The following is a 25,302-nucleotide window of genomic DNA, read 5'->3' as shown; positions in this document are numbered from 1 at the left end:
GCTCTCTGTACAAAGAACCTGTCTTTCACCACCTCGCCACCATTTGCTTGTGTATATTTGAATGCGTACACATTTCCAGATGGACTGAAGAAGTAACCTCCAGCTAGACCGTGGAATTATTCTGCTTAGGGAATTTTTGAGGCCTGAAAATTCTGTTAGCTCTTCTTGCGTGGGGGCTGTGGGATGCCCTGTGGTCAAGCCGAATTTAGAAAGGCTGTTTCTTGTCAATATTTTCACAGTAAGAATACACAAAATAGTTTTAAAAAAAAATCAATGGACAGTTTCCTCAAGATGTTATAACAATATCTAGCAGTGAAGTTCCTTTTCTAAACATATAAAGCTTGGGGGAAGGGGGGAAGCCCAGATCTCAAGCATGGGATGTGTGAAAATTATTTAAGAGGCAGTGAAAACTTGAAAGTTAAAAAATAGTGTTCATCAGACCCAGGAAATACAGATAGAGTCAGCAACCATGTAACAAGAGGCAGGCTGAAAACAATCCTTTAGGCCCCATCTCAGGACTCAAACAGCAAGATGGGCTCACTGTGGTCCAGACGATGTGCTGAGAGATGGACCTGCCTTTTGCTACCTAAGCAGTGCGACCTTGGGCTTGGCTGTCTTTACCTCGGTCATCTCATCTGTAACAGACCCTGGTCTCATCCTCCTTTAGTTAATTGCGAGGCTGAGCTGATCTGAGGGTTAGCGGGGACTACCCCGTCCTAACCCACTGCACTCCAGCGCATGTTGGCCTCTGTTATTACTAATATTTCACTGCCTTTGTTACAAACCAGAATACACCAGGAGTCTCCTGCTTCTCCTCTATAGCTGCCTCCTGGGCTCTCAAGTGTGCCATTAGGCTGACTTAGGAAGACACATTCACCCTAAATCAGGACCGCATATGGCAGCGGTTCTCAACCTGTGGGTCATGACCCCACCGGCAACCATCCAGCTCCAAATATATATATATATATATATATATATATATATATATATATATATATATATATATATATATATTTACATTATGATTCATAGCAAAATTACAATTATGAAACATCAATGAAAACAATTTGTGGTTGGGGGCGGTGGGTCACCACAGCGTGAGGTCACAGCATCAGGAAGGTTGAGAACCACTGACATATGGTCTGCCCAAAGCCCAGCGTTGATTGCCACCCTCAGATCCTCCAGGTTGTAGAGGACCTCCAGGCTCACTCAGAGTCTGGCTCACCCCCTCCCAAGCCTCCCAGCCTACACTCCTGCCTTCTAGAGATCTCTGCTCAGGAGCCCACCAAGGCCACCCATGAACAGGGATCCCATGTTTGTCAAGTTCCCAGGCAGGAGTCCGTGGAGAGGATTCTCAGACCCGAGAGCCACGTGCCCTCCTCTGCAAAAAGGGAGGTTGCCCCCTGGCCTGGTACCAGTCACTGTAGGAGCTTCAGGTGATGCTGTGCAAGTCACTTGGATGCGCCTCTTCTCAAACCCTGACATGTCTATGATTTTAGGCGCAAGTTAGGTAATGCTGGGCAACTCTGGTCCAGAAGCTAAGAAGCGACCCCCTACAGTCATCCTGAGGCCAAGACCAGGAAGTCTTGGCATCTTGACCAAGTTATATTCTCTCTGCAAGATGGAGAGGACGTACGCGGGTTCTGGCAGGAAATGTGCTCTGGTCCCAAATGTCTTAGCCCCTCACCAAGACAGTCTAGAATTCCTTATGGCTCCTTCTGACCAACCACGTGTCACTTTATACTCCTGTCATACGAATACCCCCCAGGAGCTGCTGCATCCTCAGGGACCAGGCTCAAGTTCACTGCAGTTTGGGTCCAAGGACACCCACTGTGGGGTCCCTGTGGCAGACCCAGGGCCAGATGCTCATTCCTTCCTGATCTGTTCTTTTATCGCAAAGCACCAATAATATACAAACTTACCGTGTGAAATTCCACCTAGAAACACTCTCCCAGCCATAAATAACTTGCCACCAAAACCCAGGGAATAATTTCCACCCCCTTGGCATAAGAATGGATGGGAGAGGAGGTATCTTTAGTGGAGACCCTCTCTGGAACAGAGAAATAGGATAGAGTACTGCAAAGCAACTCGGCAGCTAGCCCTATTGTTTCCAAGACTGTTTATTTATAGCAAGCTCCGGGATGTTCAGCACCGGGATGAAGGGAAAGGGCTGGCCCCAAGCCCTTTGAAGCAAAATATTTCTGAACTGAAACAAGAGGATTCTACAGAGCCCCAAATGCCGAAACAGATGTACAGAGGGAAAGGAGATGCTGGCAAAGTGTCCCCGAACAGTGGGTTGTGATTCAACCCAGGAGGCCGAGGAAAAATGTAGCAATGAAGAATGGATGGTCAGTGAGGGGAAAAAAACTGAAGAAGGCTGGTGTGTCAGAGGGGAGAGAAGAGGGGAGGGTTTAGGTAGAAGGGAACTCGACCAGGTCAGACTCACTCAAGTGTACCGCAGTTCAGGAGCAAACAGTGACCTGGGTGGATAAGGACAGGTAGCCACACATTGGCAAGGGTGGTGCAGCAGAACACGAATGCCCAGTGATGGGGCAGAGGTCCTGGCGGTCCCCACTGTGCTGAGTGGGGACCACTGTTCTGACCACAGATGTTTAGGTCTCCCAGGTTCTCCATGAGGTCTGCAGCTGGAGACCTTAGCATTTGTTCTCCAAAGTTCTCTTTCTTGGTGTGTGAGTCCGTAGTTCCTGGTTTTGATCAGTTAGGGTAACAGTTTCTATCTATGTCATTAAACCTTCTGGCTTGCCACCAGCCAGCTTCCTGAAAAGGTCAGTGGTTCTGGAGACGGGCTCTCGTTCTGTATTCAGCAGTAAGAACCTTAAGATCAAGAGAGTTTGCAGGCCTGAGGGCAGTCACCCTGCATTGTCGAGGCTGCTGACTCGCAGCCTCACCAATATTGTCCATGGTGGAACTCGCCAGCCCATGCACCACTGTCAGCTGTGGCACGCTGGGCTCGGACAGACTGCTTTCTTACCTCACAACCACACTAGTGTTCTTTAAAAAAAAAATCACATTTTAATACAATGTTTATTAATTCTTTGAGAACTTCTTACATGTATCAAATGTGTTTGGATCATAATCACATCCCACTCCTTCCTCTAACTCCTCCCAGATCCACTTCCCAACTCCTCCCCACGCCCAACTACGTGTCCTTCCACCCTAACCTCTGCTCCCACCTCACAACATGGGCACATAAACAAACACAGACCATTACCTGTCCCTCAGGCACGTACAGATGTGTTAGCTTTATAGTAAAGTTCATTCATTCAACAAAACACTCGTCGATCACCTTCTGTGGGCCAAGCAAAGTTAAGAGAATAGGGAACCAAACAGCACATGAGACTCCCCTTCCCTGTGGACCTCAGTTCTGATAGCAGAAAAAGGAAATGCTAAGCAAAGAAACAGATGTTTGCCTGGTGGTGATGTTCCTTCTTAAAACAGAACGGTTCATCAAGTACTTGCTGTGCGAGCCTGACCACATGAATTCAACCCCCAGAACCCCTTGTAGAGATAGAGTAGGTTGACTCCAGATGTTGTCCTCTGACATCCACATGTGTTCTGTGGTATACCCCTCTCTCTCTCTCTCTCTCTCTCTCTCACACACACACACACACACACACACACACACCACATCACACCACCCAATAAGAATAAATTCTAAGAGATAATGTAGAACAAGCTGCTAAAGTAGAGGTCAGGGAAGTTGCCCTGGGATCACAGGCAAAGGACCTAAAGGCGGCACCCTATACCAAATTCAGAGAGAGAGCTGGGTAGGCCACTGGTGGAAACAAGGGCCTGTGCGGCAGAGTGTCTGCAAGTGGGAGGCTGGAGTGGATGAGGGAGGGAGAGCATAGGAACCAGGCCAGAGGTCATGGGGTTCCGGCTTTCCCACCAGGCAGCAGCATGGTGGGGGTTGCATGTGGCTCCTACTCTAAAAGGACTCTTGCTGCTCTCATATGGAGAATTGCCAGGGAGCCCGAGGCAAGGCAGAGAGCAAGTAGGTAGGAGGCTGTCCCAGAAACCCCAGCAAGAGAACCTGCGGTCTAGGCCTAGGTGATGGAGGCAGTGGGAGTGGCCTACGTCCGGATTTGTTTTGAAGATAAAGGCCTGGGATTTGCTACTGTGGGGTAAGTCACATGCAGGTTGATCCTGCTGTTCTTATTTCCTGACATGGGAATGAGGGTAGGCAGAAAACCTCCCAACTCAAGATGTGGTATGCTCTCCTCACTACCACCTGAAGCTCAGATTTCCCAAGATGGCTTCTGGGGTCAGAGCTGCAAGGTGGGGTGGGGAATACAGAAAAGGTTTTCGCTTTAACTAGTGCTACTCCTTGGCCAGCCCCTTGCTCTCCACCTGGCTCTCAGCGGAGCTCAGCTTTGCCCCAGGTTTCGATCCTTTACCCTAGGCTCTACTTCTCTAGAACTTCAGGCCTCAGGAGACCCTGGGTCAGGAAACATTCTCTATCCTGCCTTGTTTCTCCTGCTCTTCACCTGGTCTCTGTAGTGACTTGAGTCTCTAAAGTCCGGAGCTTCTGTGGCTGACTCCCCTGAATGTCCCCGTGGCTCCCAGATACAGCTGAACCGCAGCTCAAGCCCGGTATGCTATTTCCCTCACTGCTGTGTACTTCATGGAGAGTAAGATCCGACTTCCCGTGACAGTCAGACTCGGTCTACGTGCAGACACTCTCGTCCTTTTGTAACTGGAACATTCGAGATGCTCTAAAGTTGCTGGTTTCTAGATGCCGGTTTGTTGACCAACTCCACATTGGCGGCTTGTGAATTGCCCAAGCCCCGGTGTCAGAGAGTGTGACCTCATGGTTCCTGTGGGACCTGAGAAGAAGCATTTAGGACATGGTGAAGTGGGCATCCTTTGATCTCCAGCAGGTTTGGAGAAGCTGTTTGAAGTGTAGTCGGGAAAGGCCTTCTGAGCCCAAGTCTTTCTTAACTTCTTGCATGAAGTAGGTCAACACCAGCTCTGGCCTATAGGAAGTCCAAGGGGGCTGTCACACATCAGGGTTGTTCAGAGCAACCCAATCAGCATAGAAGGACTGACCCCAAAGTACTGCAAGACTGAGGAAAGTGAGGGACATGTTAGGGCTACAAACAGCTCAATTTGGGGGGTGATTTGCTGGTGGGGGAGTGGTCCGGAGGGGCAGTCGAGTCAATTGGATCCTGTAATTTGATTCAGAAAAAAGGAATGAGTTTATGGGTTAGGATGAAAGCTTCTTCATCCTTGCCACAGCAGAACTGGGATCTTAAGACAGTATCAAAGAGTCAGGTGTATCCTCAGAGCCAGAGACTGACTGTAGCACCCTGCATGCCATTATCATGGTTTTATTTCTGTAGTTTACTGCCAAAAAAAAAAAACAAGGATTACTTTATGGTAATTGCCATGGACAAAACTCAAAATGCCCACGGTCACGTGAAGTTGAAATCAATAATCTGGGTTGTGGTAGGGAGCCCTGCTACCAGCAGGAGTAACATTGCTGGGCTCTTGAAGATGTCCTTACACCCTGTGATCACTGAACTAAAAACCGTAAACCCAGTTTACAGTTCCTCTAGAGGGCTTTTGCCTGGAGCTGTCCCCCAACAGACTGATGGGTGAGTTGTAATGCAAAATTATCAGGATCCTGTAGGTTCTTATCAAAACTAAACATATCTGGGCCCAGGTGCAGGGTCAGAATTTCCAAAGGAATGACTTTTATAAACCAAACATCCTGCCAGGGAAGCTGGGGCCATCGGTAAGCTCTGCCCACTCTCTTTGCCCTACCACCCCAGTTAGCTGCTGCTGGCGTTTTTGGAGAGGGGAATGTGTTTTCTCTGTTAAAAACCAGAAGTGTTCATGGTAATTATAAACGTAAATTAGCTGTGTGCCAGACAGCATACTGGGCACTGCTTTAAGGAGAGGGAGGGTATGATCTTCCAGGCTTCCTTAATGATGTGCACACTCCTGTTATCTCCATTTTTTTTCCAGACAGGAAGGCAGGAAATGGGGGAGCTAAATAACTTATCCAAGGGCACCAGCAGCTGGCAGAGAGGCTGGGAACGTCTGGCTCCCGAGCCCTCTCTCTTTATTGTTGCCTCTGACTGGTGCTAAACTTACAGCTCCACGCCCGAACTGTGAGTCCAGTCCACACCATTCCCCAAACCCAGAAATGGGAGCTAGCAGGGACCGGAGCTGTGTGTGTTGAACTAGGAGGGGCACGCAGGTGAGGGCTGATGGAGGGTAACAGAGGAGAGGCGGCTGAACTCCCTGTCCATCCCCAGGTACTGGAACTCCCTGAGCAACCTGGTGGCCTCCCTGCTGAACTCGGTGCGCTCCATCGCCTCCCTGCTGCTGCTCCTCTTCCTCTTCATCATCATCTTCTCCCTCCTGGGCATGCAGCTGTTTGGAGGGAAGTTCAACTTCGATGAAATGCAGACACGAAGGAGCACGTTTGATAACTTCCCGCAGTCTCTCCTCACCGTGTTTCAGGTAGGGGCTGCTGCCATTCTCACCGGGAGGGTCATTCAGTAGTGAGGTTGGAGGTGGGCAAGAAGAAGCCTGGGAAAGGTGGGATGGGGAGAGCAGTACCCCTTCACCAGGCACGATGGCAGCCTAGATCAGCCCGGGAAGGTCTTTCTTTCTATTGTTTCTTGTCTCTCGGCCTTCCACGGAGCTGCACAGGTGGATAGAATAATGATAAAACAAATTGATCAGTTTAAAAATGTTTGTGTGGCCCTGGCATCCATTAGCCAAAACAAAACAAAAAACCTGGTTAAGATGTGGAGGACCTGTGTTTAATTGCTAGCATCCTTGCTGCTGGAAGAATTACAGAACTACTTTCATGGATGTTTTGGCATAGGACAGAGCTGGAATAGCACGTCTTTGAGATTAAAAGTAGAGTTATTCATAGATAAAAGGGAACAGGTGTGCATACTGCTAAGATCTTAATGGTGGTGCCAAATGATTGTGTTCAATAGATGTGGGTATAACCCGTCGCTGTCTTCATGATCATAGTCACCTAATACTGCCACCCAGGGAATGAATGGTGGCTAGCTCTTATACTATATGTGAAGAGCAATAAAATGTGTTGACCACAAGGCCTTTTTATTTGCTGGTGGCCATGCATTTTGTCTGGGGATAGGAGTGAACTTGCCCAAGCCTGTAGTTCCTATGAATAACCGGGAGCCAGAACAAGGAAGAAAAGTAGAGATGAGATTTGGGACATTTCTGTTAACACAGTGGGGCAGGGCAGGGTAGGGCAGGGGAGTTTGGGGGTTTGCTGTTGGTCTAACGCTGTGTCCCTTATTGGTGGGAATGTGTCATTCAGATCCTGACCGGGGAGGACTGGAATTCGGTGATGTATGATGGGATCATGGCTTATGGCGGCCCCTCTTTTCCAGGGATGTTAGTCTGTATTTACTTCATCATCCTCTTCATCTGTGGAAATTGTATCCTTTGCTGCTGATGCTGCCCCACCCCTGCTGCCCCACTCGGCCTTTAGTGCAGTGCCATGCGTGTGCTGCAAGGCCCTGGCTGGGGACCTGTGCTGTGACTTCCCATCCACAGGCTAGCTGGGCAAGACCGCTCTTGGAAGGAAGTGTGGCCTGGCCTAGAACCAGTCCAGCCATGGTGTGGGTCTGGGTGAGGGCTGTGCTGGGACACAGGAGACACATTCCTGAACTGGGTCACCCCTTTCTAGGAGGTGTGCTCTGGTCATAGTCTAGGTGAATGAGGCCCCCAAGCACTGTGGTCTATGTAACCAAACTTACACAGACTAGGATGCAATATGTCTGGAGGTGCGTGTCTTGGCCACTCTGGAGCTATGGTACCTACTCAGATCTCCAACCTGTGCCTTGACCAGTTTCCTCTCTTTGAAGTTCTTTGTGGGGCTGAAGTCATAGGCAGAGCTTCACAAGTTCCCAAGTGGACCCCAGGGACTCCAGCCTTAGGCTTTTCTTCCCTCCCACTGGTTGAGCCTGTGCATGTGGAATCCAGAGTGGGGTCATAAAAGAGAAACATGTCTAGCCCAAAACATGAGTGAAGTTCCTAAGACTCTGCCACCTGCAGACAAAATTGGCATTCTGTCATCTGGGTAGCCTCTGGCACATCAAAGGCCTTCTTCCTCAGTGTGGCTGCAGTGTAAGACAGGCCGGAGCATCCCTATCCAATAAAGAACTACCTGGACCCTTTTAAGTGGCTATGGGTTGTGTTAGGTAGAAAACCACATGCGGATGTCATGTACAGAGTTATTAAAGGTTTGTATAAAGTTGATGTCAAAGTATGTGTAAAAGATGTATACGAAACAAATGTATTTTGGGCCCTATCCCCAAGATAAATCCCGCCATGCATATACCAAAATTCGTAAAATACATTGAAATCCAGAATACTTCTTGCTCCGAGCATTCTGATAAGAGATTCTGGGCTTGCCATATAAAAATAGGAAGTCCTGCTTAAAGGGTGTCTGGGAGTTGGCTGTTAAAATACAGACAAGGCCCCTCCTATGTTCCAGGCTCCAAGGGGCAAAAGGTCAGTAGTCTTCTAGAACAGACCACATTTCGTTGGAGTTTTAGTTGTGTGTAGGAAGTGATATGAATTTATGAGTGCCCAGGACTGGGTATGGGGTTTCCACCTATGTTTTCTTGGTTCTGTGGTTTTTCTGAATCATAGTGTTTCTGCTGGTGGAAAAGCAGGGCATGGCAGCATGGAAGAGACAGGCAGACGACTGATTCCGTAGAGAAGTCTCAGGTCTGGCCAGCTCTAGTCAGACCCTCTAAGGGTGTTGTATATAGAGGCTCACATTAAAAGCTGACAGAGAGTCCAAGCCATCTCTTTGGTGCCCTGTTACGATGACTGGGTCTGAAGAGCAATTTGCTAGGCATGGTGCTGCCTATCCTGTTGGTCAGAGCCAGACACGTCAGTGGTCAAATCAATAATGAAATCTAGTAACAAAAGAGCAAGGCGGAGCCTGATGCTTCAGACCTGCCCTGCTCTTGTCTGCAAGGCCAGCCTGGTCTCAACCACTTAGAAAACTCTAAACAGGAAGCAGAATGATGGGAAATGGGGAGAAGGTACATGGCTGGCCTCCTAACCCCTCAAAGAGGCTCTCTCCTGGGGAACCCTTACTTCTGCATGCTTAAACTATCCCTGTTCCCAGTGGCCATTATGCTTCCCAAAACCAAGGGTCGTTTTCTTTAAGAATGGACACAAACAGATATCCTACTGAATGTGTTCTTGGCCATTGCGGTGGACAACCTGGCTGACGCTGAGAGCCTGACCTCTGCCCAAAAGGAAGAAGAAGAAGAGAAGGAGAGAAAGAAGCTAGCCAGGTAACCCTCTAAGCTTAGAAGGCCATGCCCACCGGGGGGAGAAAGGGCTGGTGCTCAGCTTGTGGACATCCTGGCTGACATGGACGGGAGTGAGACTTCTATAGTAATTTGGCATCTGCAGCTCCTAGTTATCACTGTATAGTCTCTGCAAAGATGTGGCATTCCCCCACCAGTGCAGGAAATGAGGACCCATCCTTTGGGGAGAAAAACCATGGGAACACACACAGGAGGAGGGGTGGCGAGGAGGCCGCCTTCAGAAGAAAACCCACCTCCAGCTCAGAAAACAATGTTTTCTCACCACTTTTGTACCATTGAGATGGTAGGGAGACGATGTAAGGTTCTACATTCCATCCCATAATTATCTAGCGAGGACTGTCATACGCCGTGCTTCTGCTGAACACCGAGAAGAGCTCCTCTACAACCCAATCCTAAGTGAGACCCAGAATCCTCTGATTTAAAAGGAGGAGCAGCTAAGGATCTGAACGAGGTCAGATGTGTGCCAGAGAGAGCCAGGGAGCCTCAGTCCTATGGAGGAGCGGAGCTGCAAGTGGGATGCGTCCCAGAGAAAAGACAATCTGTGGAGACACAGGGCTGATATTGCTGCCCCCCCCCCCGAAGACCACAAAGCAGTTCCTGTCTACATTGTCCACTATCATTCCAGTAAACATCCATTTCTGGGTTTTTTTCCTGCTGACCGGCCAGGACTGCCAGCCCAGAAAAGAAACAGGAGGTGATGGAGAAGCCAGCCGTGGAGGAGACCAAAGAGGAGAAAATTGAGCTGAAGTCCATTACTGCAGATGGAGAGTCGCCGCCCACTACCAAGGTGAGGGGCTTCTTTAGGAGTTCAGAGGCTATCAATAAGGGGGTGGGGCACATTGTCTTCCTGCTCTTTACCTGAAGGAAGTGGAAACAAGGAACAGGTGAGGGGAGAAGAGAGTGATAGATGGAATTGGGAGGGAAGAAAATATCTGCCTTTTCTGTTATTCTGAGGGGAGCTACAAGGCATAGGGGCAAAGATGCATTTTTTTTTTTAAAGCTCAATCTCAGACTACGATATAATTCTAAGGCTCCTCTGAGCCCAAGAACCCTAGCATACATCTAACTGAATTCTTCTTCCTTCTTTTGGTTGCCTAGATCAACATGGATGACCTCCAGCCCAGTGAAAATGAGGATAAGAGTCCACATTCCAACCCAGACACTGCAGGTACCATTACACTACCTGACCCTAAGACTGAAAGGCTGTGGGAACAGACTCAGCTATAGGGGAGGAGCCAAGCACTGGGGACCCTGGGACTAGTTTCCTCCAAAAGAACCTTCCCCACTAAAGCATCTTGTATCTGGATTTAAGTATTACCAGTTGCCAGGTGAGGGAAATACTCGTCCTGGTTTCCTAATAATAATATTAAGAGAGATGATACCATATTTGAGGAAGGGTTTTTAAATTATAATTACTTTGACTTATTCTCTTTTAAATTACTGTTTTATTGTTTTTAAGAGGGGGTTTAGTTCCCCCATCTGTGGTAGTACACTGATATGGACTATGTATAGGGAGTTAGGGTAGCTAACATTTCCATCATGCTAAACATATTAATTTTTTTATATTAGCTTGTGATAGTTATACATATTTATGGAACCCAGAAAGATATACTTACCCATGTTTGTGGTATACGCTGACCAAATTAGGTCAATGTATATCAGGAATATTCTATATTCCTGTCTTCGGAGACTTTGAGCATCTCATATCTAGTTCTTCATAAAATAAGTACTAGGGTACTGTGAGGTCCTGTCCCATCCCTACTCTGCTGTGGACACTAGAACCCATTCCTCTGCCCAAGTGTCAGTGGCTGCTTACTCAACCTTCCTCTACCCTAAGAGGCTCTTGTCCTTTTCTACTTGTAATCTTCTTTCACTCAAAAAAAGAACATTTTGCTAAAAAGTTTATTAATTTTTTATGTGTATTAGTGTTTTGGCTGCATGTGTATCTATGCACTGTGTTCATGCCTCGTGCCTAGAGAGACCAAACGAAGCCATTGGATCCCCTAGAACTGGAGTGACAGATGGTTGTGAGCTACCATGTAGGTGTTGGAACTTGAACTTGGGTCCTCTGGAAAAGCAGCCAGTGCTTGTAACCTCTGAGCCATCTTTCCAGCCACACCCAAGAAATTTTCATGTCACTTCAAGTATATAGATATATAAAATAAGTATACAAATTAACTATTTTCTAATAGTAATAACTTTCATGAAGAGCTTCATCATAAAATAATTCCATATACATATAATTTTATGAGCTATTGAAGACTAATGCAAATGTTCATACTAATGAGATGGAGAGATGTATTTTTATGTAAAGAAACAAACCTTGCCTGAATATTTGATGCTGCAGGGCATAGAGCATCTTCAACACTTTTCATGATTGATCAATATTTCTATAATTCTCAATAATAAGAATACTACTTCACACAAAACTCAGTATTAAACACTAGACCTATGTTTAGGACCAGATGTAGAAAATTGTTAGAAATGTCATCCTAATCCCAAGCTCAAAATTCATTTAATAATTTTTTTAATGACACTCAAGTCAGCAACTCAAACGGCAGTTTTTAAAATCCGGCATCCCAACACGTGAGAATCCAAAGATAATTTGATTCTTGCACTAGAGGAAGGATGATAGTAAGAGAGTACCCGTTTCCCACAATCAAACCAGTATGTATCTGCAACAGCACAAGATTCTGAATATGTTTGATAGTCTGTGACGGTTTTCTGTCTGAATTGCGCCGTCCCACGCACCGTTTGCCTGCACAGCGTGGGGTGGTAGCACAGGCAGTGGGCGTGCAGGCTGGGTGTTAGAACCTCGGCTGCAGGCTCGTGAGCGGTGTGACACATGAGCAAGGGCTGCCGGAGACATCCCTGATTCGCCTCATCTTTGCTTTTGAATCCTGTTTTGGCAATTGCGCATCCATAAACCTTTCGCCATGGGCAGAGTTTTTTATAACTCCCATCTTCAGTTCCAAGACCTCTTATGGGGCCGTGACCCACAGTTTAAGGAGCTGTGCTCTTATGCCACTGTTGTGTTTAAGCTTTCATTATGCCATGCGTGCTGCTAGCACTGTCAACTTATATATTTTATTAGTATAACATATGTTGCTGCATTATGCTCACCTAATAACAGTCAATCCAAAATCCATCTTGTCATTACTCAGGAGGCATTGCTCACTATGAGGACAGCTGCCATCACAGATGTCCCATTTGTGGCTCCATAAAATGCTTTCAGGTCTCTCGTTTGCAAAAGAAATGCTTGCTGACTAGAGTCTGTGCATCTCTCTGATGCGTAACTTGACAGGCTGTCTCCTCTCAGATGGTTTTAAGGTCAGAGGCCCTGGCTCTTCCTCCACAGTATACGTGTCCCAGCTTCTGGAAGCCCCATGCCAGCATGAGCCTTAGGCTTGCTTCTTCAAGCTACCAATTTGTCACAAACTCCAAGCTTGAAGTCAACACATAGAAAATGACTGGATTTTAATGACCTTTTTTTCTCCAAACAGGTTAGACTGCATTGGACCGGTAACCCAGGGAGGTAGCCAAGAGCCATGTTTTTAAGCAAAGCTATGTTTCCTCCACTGGTTCTCTTTTGGGTCTGCAAATATGGGATAGGCCTCCTCCCTGGAAGGTCCTTTTCTCTTCTCCCTACACTCCCTTCTCACTGCAGGAAAAGTAGGAATTGGTGTCTGTAGCTCACATATAATGAAGAGGAGAGGGTGGCCACGGTTTGATGTCTTAAAACCCTGAAGGGTTTATGTGGAAGGCTGCATAGAAATTTAAAGGCTTGCTAGAAACAGTGGCTCAATGCAATGGAAAGATTTTTGTCTAGGTCCCCAATAAAGAAATTCTATTCTAAAATGATGTTTTTGAGATAATTGGGAGAAAATTGAATATGGACTAGGAACTAAATTATTTTAAGTAGATTCTTCTTAATCATGTTAGTATAATAATGCGGTGATTCTGTTTCTAAACTACTACAGTGTTTATGTCTAGAGTCTGAAGTGTTTAGAAGTTGCTTTTAAAACATTTCAATGGTCTCTTAAAGTGAGAGGAGAAAAGATAAGTGAAACTAGAGCAGCCAAATGTTAGTAGATATTGAAAGCAGACATAGAGAGCCACTCTACAAGTCTCTCAACTCCTGTGTATAGTTTTCAAAGTTTAAATAAAATTACAGTAAAAAGAGCATACCACTGTTGGCTCCAAGAGGAACCCGCCCCAAGCTGCTGTGACCTGGAGAATGCAGCCCCAGGTACACTGTGGGGGGCCAGTCTAGGTTGGAGTCTTTTCGCACACATACTCAGCCCAAGCCAAGCTTGAACCCCCACTTCTGCGTGTCAGGGGGATGGCAAACCTCCTATGTCTGTGGCAACAATCTTGAGCTGTACTGTTCTAAGTAGAATATAGAATGATGCCTTCTTTAGCCTCTTGTACACACTTGCCTCCATTTTTCTCGTTCTTGTACCCTTTAATTTTTTTTCTGTTGGTCAGCTCCCTGGCGTTGATGAAATACCAGAGATAGTGACTCCGCAAGGATGAAAGGCTGAATCACTCAGAGTCAGAGGCCGAAGTCCATGGTCCTTTGGCGGAGTCACATGGGCCTTTGGCAAGGTGACATAGGTCAAGTATCAGGGTGTGTAGTTACTTTGCTTATAAAAGTACGGAAGTTTAATCGTCATCAAGACCAAGGGCTCCTGGGCTGGGCTGTGGCTCAGCTTAGGTAGAATGCTTGTCTGTGATCATGAAGCCCTGGGTCCGATCCACAGATCACATGGGTACCACGTAAAATAGATGTGGTCACACATGCAAATAACCCCAGCACTTGGGGATGGGGGAGGGGAGGAGTGTCACTCCTTAAAGCCTGAGTACTCAGGACACTGGGGTGAAGGCTACTCTCAAAAGTATGTTTTCTGGAAAAATGCAGGCGGGGTTCTAGCTTATATATTGCCTTCTGGTTACTCTTACCTCCCTACCCTCTGCTATTTTCCTCCCACACCTGTTAGTCCACTCGCCTTTTCCCCTACAAGTTCCTTTCTTAGATCCACTGCACTGACGTTCTTGTTGACTCTGCAGAGAAGGCAACGAAGGGAAACTCAAAGAGAGGGGGCATTATCCTAGCCTGAAGCACACAGTATTACAACTTCCTGGGATCTAAGAATAACCACACATTGGATGCCTTAAAATAAAGCCAGACACTTAAAGCCTGACATCAGATTGTTAGAGCTGTTCTCATTATGCTTGCTCTATGACAAATCCTTGCTTGCCTCTTAATTCCTCGTGGTAGCCAGAAGAACTCATCTTGTAGACCAACCATGCCAATCTCTACCACTGTCTTTCCTCACATGGCCTTCTAACTTATGTGCGCCTTTAATATGTTCTTATAAGAGCAGTTATCATTAGAGGTATGGCCCAACAGGGTCCATCATAATTAATTACATAGGCAAAGACCCTGTTTCTAAGGTCATACTCTGGAATTCTGGGTGTGCGTGGAGAATGCTAGCCAACTCGCTGAAGTTACTGGCCGGGAAATAATTGGGTTTGAGCAGATAGTTTGTTAGAAATTCAGATCAGGCAAGGATGAGACTGAGAGAGATGTTGAACACTAATTTCATATGCTCAGCGTCTGTCCTGTGGGTAGAGACGGCAGTGTGAGAGCTGACGCTTTCACGGCTTCAGCTGCATGCCAGACATGGGTTCTGAAATATCCGTGCACTATTACTATTATTTCATCATAGGAAAAGCTGAGCTCAAGGAGCCCAAATGCAAGAGCCATGTTCAGAAGGAAACAGGGTTGTGATTTAGACGGAGGCATTTTCTAGGGCTTCCATGTCCCTGCTCCCTTTCCCAGGCTGTGTGTGTCCAAGAATATCTGAGCAGGAGCACGCACAGTGCCTTCTCCCATAGACGCTGTGAGGCAAGCTAAGCAGGAACTGTTCAACTTTAATTCTCCAAAACTGCGGCCGCCGCCAGAAGAGCAAGGGAGGGCCTTCATCCCATGTCAGTTTCTAACTAACGTCAGGATGGAAGATCTCTTTTCATTGCTTGAGCTCTACCGTCCCTGCCTTGTTTTTGTTGTTGTTGCTTTGAAAAATCGTGGGAAAACACAGGGATTTTGGAGTATAATTTGTTAAGTTTTTTTTTTTTAAATAAATTTTAGTTAAATTTGTTCTTTGACAACTTTATGCATGTATATAGTATGTGGCACATTCTGGCTACTCTTACGGCGCCCCCACCTCTTCTGCGTCCCCTCCACCCTGTCATCCATACCCACTTCCCCACATTCACATCTTCTGTTTGGCTCCACGACTCACTGAGTTGAACCAGCGCTGTCTACATGACTGTGGAATTGGGACTGTCCATGGCAGTCTGGTGGGCTCTTTGATAGGTATACAGCTGAAGTCAATAACCTCCCCTACCCAGAATCCATCGGATCCAGTAGTTCACCATGAGTCTCTCCACATCCACGATGGACTAATGGTAGGCCCAGCAGAGGCAACCCCAGCTGCTGTGGGATCCTGCTTGCCACGGCTGTCAGACCCAGAAGATGGCGTTCTGCAGCTCCAACTCCTGTTTTCAGACTCACGCATTTCTTCCAGCCCTTCTTTTGTCATGTTCCCTGAGGCTTAAATTTAAATGTCCTATTTAGGGCTGAGCACACAACTGTCACTTATTCTTAGCACCTACAGCAACCAAGAGTGTCTGCATTTACTACCAGCCATTGCAATTGAAAGGTTCTCTGATCGCAACTGAAAGTAGCACTTGTCTGTGGGTATAAGAATAAATATTTAGAAGGCGGTTTGTGGCTGTGTCAATTCAGCCACAAAGCAATCATAAGTTTCCTCTTTTGATCGATGGGAGTTTCTAGAGCAGACTCCTCTGTAAGTTATTTCACATGTCAGCTAAGCCATCCCCTTTTCTCAGCTGCATCTAGAATGAATAGGTGACACCTGGTAAATGCCTGGGCTCACCCACCCTGTTCTCTAGCACTGTTCAGAGTTAACCAATCATCTGGTTTTTGGGTTTGATTTGGTTTGGTTTTCTGCCTCAGTAGTAGGGGATTTCCCAGCATACGGGATTTTCAGTTTTAAAACCAGAAGAGATTAACAAATATGGACATACTGTCCATCCTACCTACATCCTCCAGTACTATATACTTCCAGCAACGTCTCTCTCTAACAGAGGTGACCTCTGATAGCCCCAGGAGGTGGGGCAGAATATCCGCCTGGATTGTCACCCTGTAGCTCAGAGACCCCAGGGATGTCTTGATCCCGAAGTAGGATGGCGCAGAGGTGAGAGTGAGCTTTGGAGTTGTTGAGAATGGACCCTTTCTCTTCCTTGCAGGGGAAGAAGATGAGGAGGAGCCTGAGATGCCTGTGGGGCCACGCCCCCGGCCCCTGTCTGAGCTGCACCTTAAGGAAAAGGCAGTGCCCATGCCGGAAGCCAGCGCGTTTTTCATCTTCAGCCCAAACAACAGGTGGGTAAGGATGGCGGGGGATGAGAAGTCTGCTTCCGCCTGGATCCGAATGCCTGTAGCCAACCTACAGAAGCCTGGGTGCTCCTAGATCCCCACAACTTACATGGAGACAGTCTGTTCTGGTTTTAAATTGAGAGGGTCCTGGGTTGTAAATCAGATGGGCTGCAGTTACTTCCCTCCCCAAGTTTGAATTGTGAAGTATTCCTGTCAGCCAGCGGTTGCCTTGCCTTTCACACGTCACTGAATCCATTTACCCTAAGATACTTAGGCTAAGCAGTACCGGCTAGAAAGACTGAGGGGACAGGCCCCTGAGGCCCGGGTAGTACCCCATCTTTCCTGACGCGTCTGTCCTCTTCCTCCCTCCCACACAGGTTCCGCCTGCAGTGCCACCGCATTGTCAACGACACGATCTTCACCAACCTCATCCTCTTCTTCATTCTGCTCAGCAGCATCTCTCTGGCTGCTGAGGACCCCGTCCAGCACACCTCCTTCAGGAACCATGTATGCACTCTATTTGTCCTCTGCACCCTGTCCTTCTGAGAGTGGAGCGGGCCCACAGCTTGTGCTGCTGACTCCGTTGCTCAGTGAGGAGGCCTGCTCTGAACCTCATGATCGGTAGACAGTGACGGTTCCCTTAAGAGATTAGGATTTTGATAGAAAACCCAGCTTCGGAGTTTTCACTAAGCAAGTGAGCATGTGCCCAGATGCATTTGGCTGGTTGATAATGGACAGGGGTCAGGCATCTTGTTGCCTGTGGATGTTCCCCAGGAAACTCAAGATGCCTATAAGTCAGCCATGTGGCCACTGGTTTCAAGGCCTGCTCCCATTTCCTCTGACCAAGAAAAACCATTGGCGATTAGGTGTCAGTGGTAAGGCTGACATTCTCAGAAAGAGTACTGTGATAATCTTCAATAGAGTAAATCTGTTTGGAGCTTCAAAAGGCTCTGGTGATCAATATTAAATACTAAAATAGGAATCGATATGCCTCAAAACCCCAAAGCCTTATTAAATCTCAGCCACACAGACATGAAGAAAAGAGCCACTGCTCCGAAGCTGCATCCATAATAAACAAAGTTCTCGGCTCTGGGATCCTGCCGGCCCCAGGCTGTCTTGCTGAGGTCAGCAGGAGTGGCCTCAGCCATGGTCCATTTCCTAAGATGGACTCAAGTATCGATGCTATAAGCTTGTCCTCAGCCTGGGCTGACCTGGAGGACTTCCTTCCTAGGTCCCAAGGCCATGACAGCAGTATAAATGTCCTCCTCTGACACAGGATGCCACATCCATGTGAGAGCTGAGCATCTGAGTAGCCATGAAAACAACAAACCCATTCTCTGCTCTTTTGCCCAACAACCCATGGTGTATTCTGGATTTGCAAGTAAATTGGGTTGATGTGAGAAGCATCCAAACAGATGCTGCTTAGACCCTGTTCCTGCTGAGGCCTGCCCTGGAAGCTCCCCGCCCCGACCTGCAGACATCACACGGGGCCAGAGCCTCCTATGCTAGCCCTGAGTGGGAGCCAGTGTCTCTCCTACTTGTCTCACTGTCTCCATGTAGAAAGGCTCTGGGGGTTGGGGGAGGAACACCTTGTTTTGAAGTGCTTTTCCTTTTCTGGTGAACATCCACTGACCTCCCCTCCCCCCCGCTTGTGTCTGCCCTCCCTCCCCCATCCTATTTGTTTTTGTTTTGCAGATTCTGTTTTATTTTGACATTGTTTTCACTACCATTTTCACCATTGAAATTGCTCTGAAGGTAACACCCCATCTCCCTCTCTCTTCCTTCCTCTCTCTGCCAGTCCCAGCTCTCTGCTGCTGTCTGTCTTGTTGCTAACACATGCTCCTGTTGGTGTTGGGTGCACTCTCAGAGCCACTAATCCAATTCTGCTTATTTTTCAGATCCTAGGCAATGCAGACTATGTCTTCACTAGTATCTTTACATTAGAAATTATCCTTAAGGTAATGCCCCCTGAGCCACGTGTCTCTGTCTTTCTGTGTCTCTGCTCTGTCTGGCTGACTCTTCTGTTTCCTTCACTCTCTGACTCTTGTGTCCTCACCTCATGCTGTCCCTTTGCCCCAGCTCAGATGCCAGAAGAAGGGACCTGACCCACCACACCGCTCCCTTCGGCTCACTAAGCAGCAGTTCTAGGCCTAGGAGAGTCACACACAGGCTGTGTCACCGTGGGTGCTGTCCCGTTGCCGGCTGAGCATGGTGGCAGTTTGGATGCACCTTCTCCAATCAGCTGGTGGTTGAGCCCTCCTTGAAATTCTCTCTCCCTCCTCCAGCAGAGAGGAAATGCCCCACACGCTCTAGAAAGGCAACACCTCTGGAGCATGAAGGAGTCACTTTGGCCCCTCTCTTCGGAGGCTTAATCATCAACACCTGTCTCAGAACCAAGGCAGTCATAAGGGCTAAGCAGAAGTGGGGGCCTTGTGACAGTAATGGTGGGCCGGAGGCAGGATGGGGAGCCAGCATCCCAACGGGATTATACAGCCAACGACTAGAGATTATCTCTAAGCCTCTGTAACCTGGAAATCGGCAGCTCCCGTGAAAGGTCTCATTACAGGTTGTCACATATATGTCTGTACCTGTAAATTGATATGTGGCCTTGGCGGTCCACCTGGGCTATACAACCTTGGGTAATGTTGGCTTCCCTCTGAGCAATGGGGAGATTTTCGCCCTTGCACAGAACAGAAGGATCATAGTCCCTGAACACACAGGTTTTAGTGTAAGCATCGTCCTGGGACACTTGCCTAGGACACCCTCTCCCAAAAAGCTCAGGCCTCTCTTCAGATCATTCTTTAGGTAGATACAAGCTGATGTCCAGTCTGAGTGTGCACCAGTACCAGCTACAGACCTTTCTTTTTCCTGACAAAACCCTCATATCATGCCCAGCTTTTTAGTGGGCTTGACATTTCTGTCTCATCCAGATAAAAACTTGAGTTGAGCAGTTTCTGTATGCCTCCTGGGATGTCCTTAGACCTCAGAGGCTCAGGTGTGCTGGACCCTAGCTTCCCTTGCTCGCCAACTGCATGGCTCAGATTTTTCTTTCCTGCTCAGAGAGAGTAGAAAGGTGACAGAGTCCCTTTCCGTGGTGAGCTGCTTTGCTGTTGCACCCTGGACTCAAGGTTCACAAGCAGGTACTAGGAGATCTTTCCCAGGACAAGAAAATCTCTGAGGCCCAGTTCTCAGGACCCCATGCCGAGCTTCGCTTGAGGATTTCAATGGTGCTTTCTCCTTAGGATTGCCATGCAATCGGAAATGAGAGTCTCTGCAAGCATTGCCATGGCAAGCCCTTCCCTCTCACCATACTTCTTCCTTCTTCTGCTTCCAGTCTCTCTTATGCTCACTGTGCTTCTGAATACCCCTCCCAGCATTCCCCCCACTTCCCACGCCTCCCACACCTGGGTTTGCCTGCCCATCTGGGAGGCCCTGTATCATGCCAAGGCACTGGCTATGAGGGTGCCCAGAGCCTCAGTTGCTGTAAGGGACTGTTGAAGGGTCTGGGGCCATTTGTCTTTAAAAGGTCAGGACAGGTAGGAGCACACTAGTTAGTCTAAATAAGGAACAGAACTGTTCCACAGAAGGAAAGCAGACTCAGGACCACCTATGGTAATGACAAATGTGAGGAGATGGTTTCTCCCTAGAGATACACCTTGAGAAATGTGGTTGTCTGGGATTGGATGGTAGGAGACAGTTTCCGCTCCTGCTCGAAGAAATTTGAAGTTTGTGTCTCATTCTATTCCTTTCTCAGTAGATGGGTGCTTAGTCCCAGGCCTTTCCTGATAAATAGCTTAAAACTTCCAGGAAGCAGGGAGCAGCTGGGTGATAGTCAGTAGCACAGGGTAGAAGAAAACCAGTTGTATAGGTGCCTGGACCTGGCTTTTTCTGGCGCCATGAATGCACATAGTCTTCAAATGAATGTTCTCTCTTCTAGATATCTACTTGCCCTTTCTCGTAACCATTCTTACTCTGATCTTGCCAGGGCACATGTCCATTGCTCCCACCCAACATTCTCATGCTTTCTGAAGGGCTGGTCTACTTCTGGGGTCGTGGACAAAACAAGTCCAAAGTCAAGAGACAGAACTGTGCTATGAGCCACTCTGTCCCCCTGTCCAAAACTTTATGGTGAATATGAACTGTGGCAGCCACTTAATTCCACTTTCTGGGGTCTAGGTCCTCACAGAAACATAGGGCAGTGAGCCCTCCAGATTGTAGAGATGGGAGAGATCTATAGCCATATTACCCCTTTTATGTAATCTCCCCACTTCTAAAAACTGCTGCACAACACAGCTTCCCAAGTCCCCTGCGATCTCCTGCTGCAGGAGATAAATGGAAAGAATTAGGTCGCGAGAGCTATTTTTGCCAATTTCCCCATGTTGGCTTTTGTATTGGTCGTTGGGTGTACCACCCTGGACACGCTCTGATTCCAAAGAGAAAATCTGGACTCCAGATGACCAGGAAACTTCTCTTGGTCTCTCAACCATCAGTTCCAAATTTTTTCTTGGGCAGAAGCTTCATGACCCATAGCCTTATCCAGGCTCATCCTGGGTAGCTAGGGACCTTTACTTCCTTCATCAAAGTGCGACTATACAGAGTACAGAGTTTGTTACAAGCAACATTAGCACAGGAGGCGACGTTAGTCAGACCCCATAACAATAACCGTCACCTTACATGTTCTTGTTTTGAACATTTTTTCAGAGAATGTTCTCTTTGCTTTGCTGTCTGACCCTCGCAGAAACACGAAATATCACGCCTGCTTTATAGATAAGGACATATTCTTCCTTTGTACGGGGAAGAATATAACTTTCAAACCCAAGTTATAGTGAGAGAACACATCTCTGGGGCTTGCCACGTGCAGGGGCGTGTCCTAAGTGCTTTATGTATAATTGTTCCACTGATGCTCACAATCCATGGGCCAAGTGTTGCCCTTATCCCAATGTGCAGAGGCGGGAAATGAGTCACAGAAGAGTTAATTTTTCACATGAAGCACATGAAAGGTAGTAGTGTTGGGATCTGAGTCGAGGTCATCTGCTTCAGAGCCTGTATTGTGTACCTCTGTACCACCTTGCCCCCTCTGGACATAGCTCCTCCTCTAGATATAGTCTAGAAGGCAGACAGTAGCACTGAGCCTATACATTTCACAGAGAGCTTCAGCACCACTGAGACCAAGGCATAAAGAGAGGCTAAGGACGGTTATTGGGTCAACTCAGAGGACTCCAAAGGAAGCTGAGCAGTTTGCCTAAGACAGAGATTTTCTAGGGTGTGGGATTCTTTCAGTGGTGGAGCCAATTACGTCCTGGAGAAATCAGGATGTTTGGACACCCACCTGGGTATGTCTCATCCTTCCCTTGATGCCTAGGGTCTCAGCTGGCCCTGAGGGTAAACCGTGGAAAGGAGGTGCCCACATAGAGAAAACATAACCTATGATGAAGCAGCAAAGGGCCCTGAGGGCTGGAGCCACGTTGGCCTGGGCCCAAAAAACAGAGGAATGTTAGAGAATGTTAGAGGAGCATGATGGTGCCAATCTGAAAGGGCTTTGGGTTGAAGAACCTGACACGTGTCCAGAGCTGGGGAAGTTCTTTGGTGGTTGAATGGATGGCTACGGAGTTTCTTGGCACTGCATCACCTTCAGTCCTTCCTGCTATCCCTGTGCAGTGCTTGGGCTCTCCCCCTGGGTCGCTGACGCTGTAGGCAGGAAAGCATGGTGTCTGGCTGTTGCCGCTGAGGCCTAGGCAGGTCACTCACTCCTGTTCTCCGCCTCCCTGCAGATGACTGCTTACGGGGCCTTCCTGCACAAAGGCTCTTTCTGCCGAAACTACTTCAACATCCTGGACCTGCTGGTGGTTAGCGTGTCCCTCATCTCCTTTGGCATCCAGTGAGTCCCTCTGCCCAAGATGGGGGCAGGCAACTAGGAACGGGTGTCAAAGAAGTCAGCCAAGTCCTGGGGAGCCTCCCTTCTGGACTCTCACCCTGTGACTGTGATTGGAAGAGGGTGTGGTCTGAAGTAGGCCACAATGTTCGTTTTGATTCCTCCTCCTTTCCTTCCTCCCCTCCCTCCTCTTCCTTCCCTTTCTTCCCCCGCAACCCCTACTTGTGGTGCTTGGGATTGAGCACAGGGGCCTAACTTGCTACTCAAGTGCTCTATACCACTAAACAGCTTTTTAGTTGGCATAGGTCACACTAAGTTGCCAGAGCTGACCTTGAACTTATGACTCTCCTGAATATCTGTGTTTATGCCTATAAACCACCAAGCCCTATTTAATTTCTTTTATCTATCTCTTCCACGGTCTGATCCTTGGAGTATATTGCTCACAACAATTTGTTTAAATGTCTAGACTCTTGTCATGGCAGGGACCAGCTATCATAAACATTATAATGAACATTATAAAGAAACAGAGAGCTGTGTTACCGTCCTCTCCCGAGGTTTCTCTCACTGTGCGTAAGGCCATAGGCTGCCCGACAGCTGCCCAAACATGCCATTGCTGTGACCTACCCTGGCCCAGCTCAGCCTCTTTCCCTAATTTCCACCTCTGTTCTCAGTCAAAGCACACATACGCACACGCAGAGGAGATGTGCAGGATGAGGGTGGGGAGTACTGATTTTTAGTCTTAGCTGCACAGAGGAACCTGCTGGGTGAGTTATAAAGAATCCACTCCTGGAGGTTTTGATGGGCAATACAGGTATGAGCTGTAAAACTCTGTAGTTCAATTCACTCTAAAGTCAAGTTGCAGACCTTGCTCGGGTTTTTAAAAGAAATTTGACTTTGAGTTTCTGCCTCTTTTTAACAGCTATGCTTATTAATCCTCCACTCTGAATTTTAAAACATTTTCACATATCTATTCTTCCACAGTGCACACACACACACACACACACACACACACACACACACACACCTACCTCTAAGGTAGGCAAGGCACATGTTATTATAAAATTTGGTGTTTAGGACATTAGATGATTCCTCCAAGGTTATACCAGTGACAGAGAAAGGCTTGCATCCCAAGTGTCTTGGGTCTCCCTTCCCAAGGTTGGTTCATGGTTAGCCTTTATAGTGAAATGGGTGCCATGAGAATGAAAGCCTATTCTTTGCTTATCAATTATGTTACCCCGAATTCCTCTCTGGGCGCCTAGACATCCAGACTCTCACCTCAGCACTACCACAAGCCACTGTTTCACTTTGACCCAATAATTCCTCTCAGTTGTGTTTTGATTTTTGTTTTGTTTGTCCCCATCCATCTTTTAAATTTTGTCCATTGTGATGCAGTATGAACTGCCTGCCTCCCAGGGATGCTACGGAAACAGTGATAGATAGGAACGTCCTTTATGTCTTTGGAAATAAAGATCCATGAACCAGAGAAATTGAATTTCTGTGCTAGCTTTCTCTTGACATAGGAAGAATAAAAATCGGCACTAGCTTCCACATCAGACCCTTTTTTTGATCCCAAGGCAAGTTCGAGTCCTCTTGTCAAGCTGGGGAATGTACTCTAATTAGCACCTTGGGTCAGAGCACACTGCAAAGGCTGCTCAACAGCTGAACGTGGCTAAAGAGTTCCACTCGGTTGGGACAGACAGAAACCATCTAGCCACCTTGCTGAGGGCTTATGGGAGCACCTGTTATCACTCCTTCACAGAAAGGAGCAAGAGGCCGAGGCTCCCAGTTGTTCTGGCATGACCTTGGCATTCCATGTTTCTTGGGACACAACTTTTCCTTTGAAGGTTTTTCTTGGAAGACCACTGTTTCTTGGAAGTCCGAGCATGTCCTGAACCATGGTAGAATTTATATATTGTAGCAGGCAATGACTTGGGCATTGTGTTTGGACATATTTCAGAATCCCTTCCACATACCTGCCACCTCCCACCACAGGCCTAAAGTTCACCATTGTACACTTAGTATGTGCTGTAGTGATGCTTTGGGCAGGCAAGATAGCAAACACGCCATTTTACTTAGACACTCATCATATGTCCTGTGTCCCTGCTACCGAATGTCCATAAATCCTCCCTCAATCCCTGAAACAATCCTTCAAGTTAATCACTGCCTCATCTTCCAGATGAAAAACTATGGCACAGGAAATTAAGTAGTGTGTTCTGAGTGATTCGGCTTGTAGGTAATAGCAGTGGGGACAGAATCCAGGTCTGGCTTGCTTTCACTGTCCTTTTTTGACACTGTCGATACCTCTTAAGTCACATACTGTATTGCTGATGACTTGGCTTTTGTGTTGCATCCCTACCCACTCCAGTGTTGGGGATCAAAAGAGGGGCCTCAAGCAGCCAGGCAAGCCTTCACCCTGAGCTGTAGCCCCCCTTCTCCATTTGTGTCTTTCACAAGGAGGCCCTAGGTTCTTAGTGATTAGTGAAAGAAGTTCTCAGTCCTAAGACAGATTCTACTTTTTTTTTAGTTTGTCTAAGATGCCTAGACAGCATTGCCACATGTCATTCTCTGCTCTAACACAGTCTTGCCAACTTACCACCCGC

General features: G+C 47.5%; 1 protein-coding gene across 5 annotated transcripts in view; it reads left to right on the top strand.

Annotated features, from left to right (window-relative positions):
* The window catches only part of Cacna1c (calcium voltage-gated channel subunit alpha1 C), a 483,983-nt gene that overhangs the window by 380,527 nt on the left and 78,154 nt on the right, over positions 1 to 25,302 (top strand). For 4 of the 5 annotated variants that reach the window (XM_060384021.1, XM_060384018.1, XM_060384016.1 and 1 more), the window contains 9 exons: positions 6,285 to 6,492; positions 7,331 to 7,451; positions 9,215 to 9,329; positions 10,032 to 10,152; positions 10,464 to 10,533; positions 16,704 to 16,836; positions 17,208 to 17,337; positions 18,729 to 18,788; positions 22,602 to 22,708. In XM_060384021.1, coding sequence (XP_060240004.1) covers positions 6,285 to 6,492; positions 7,331 to 7,451; positions 9,215 to 9,329; positions 10,032 to 10,152; positions 10,464 to 10,533; positions 16,704 to 16,836; positions 17,208 to 17,337; positions 18,729 to 18,788; positions 22,602 to 22,708 — 1,065 coding nt within the window. The remainder of the gene's footprint in view (positions 1 to 6,284; positions 6,493 to 7,330; positions 7,452 to 9,214; positions 9,330 to 10,031; positions 10,153 to 10,463; positions 10,534 to 16,703; positions 16,837 to 17,207; positions 17,338 to 18,728; positions 18,789 to 22,601; positions 22,709 to 25,302) is intronic. The other variant, XM_060384019.1, reaches the window with a different exon arrangement.

Source organism: Meriones unguiculatus, chromosome 5, assembly GCF_030254825.1.
Source record: "Meriones unguiculatus strain TT.TT164.6M chromosome 5, Bangor_MerUng_6.1, whole genome shotgun sequence".
Taxonomy (NCBI): domain Eukaryota; kingdom Metazoa; phylum Chordata; class Mammalia; order Rodentia; family Muridae; genus Meriones; species Meriones unguiculatus.
The sequence above is the reverse complement of the archived record's forward strand: the minus strand, read 5'-3'. Positions and strand labels throughout refer to the sequence as shown.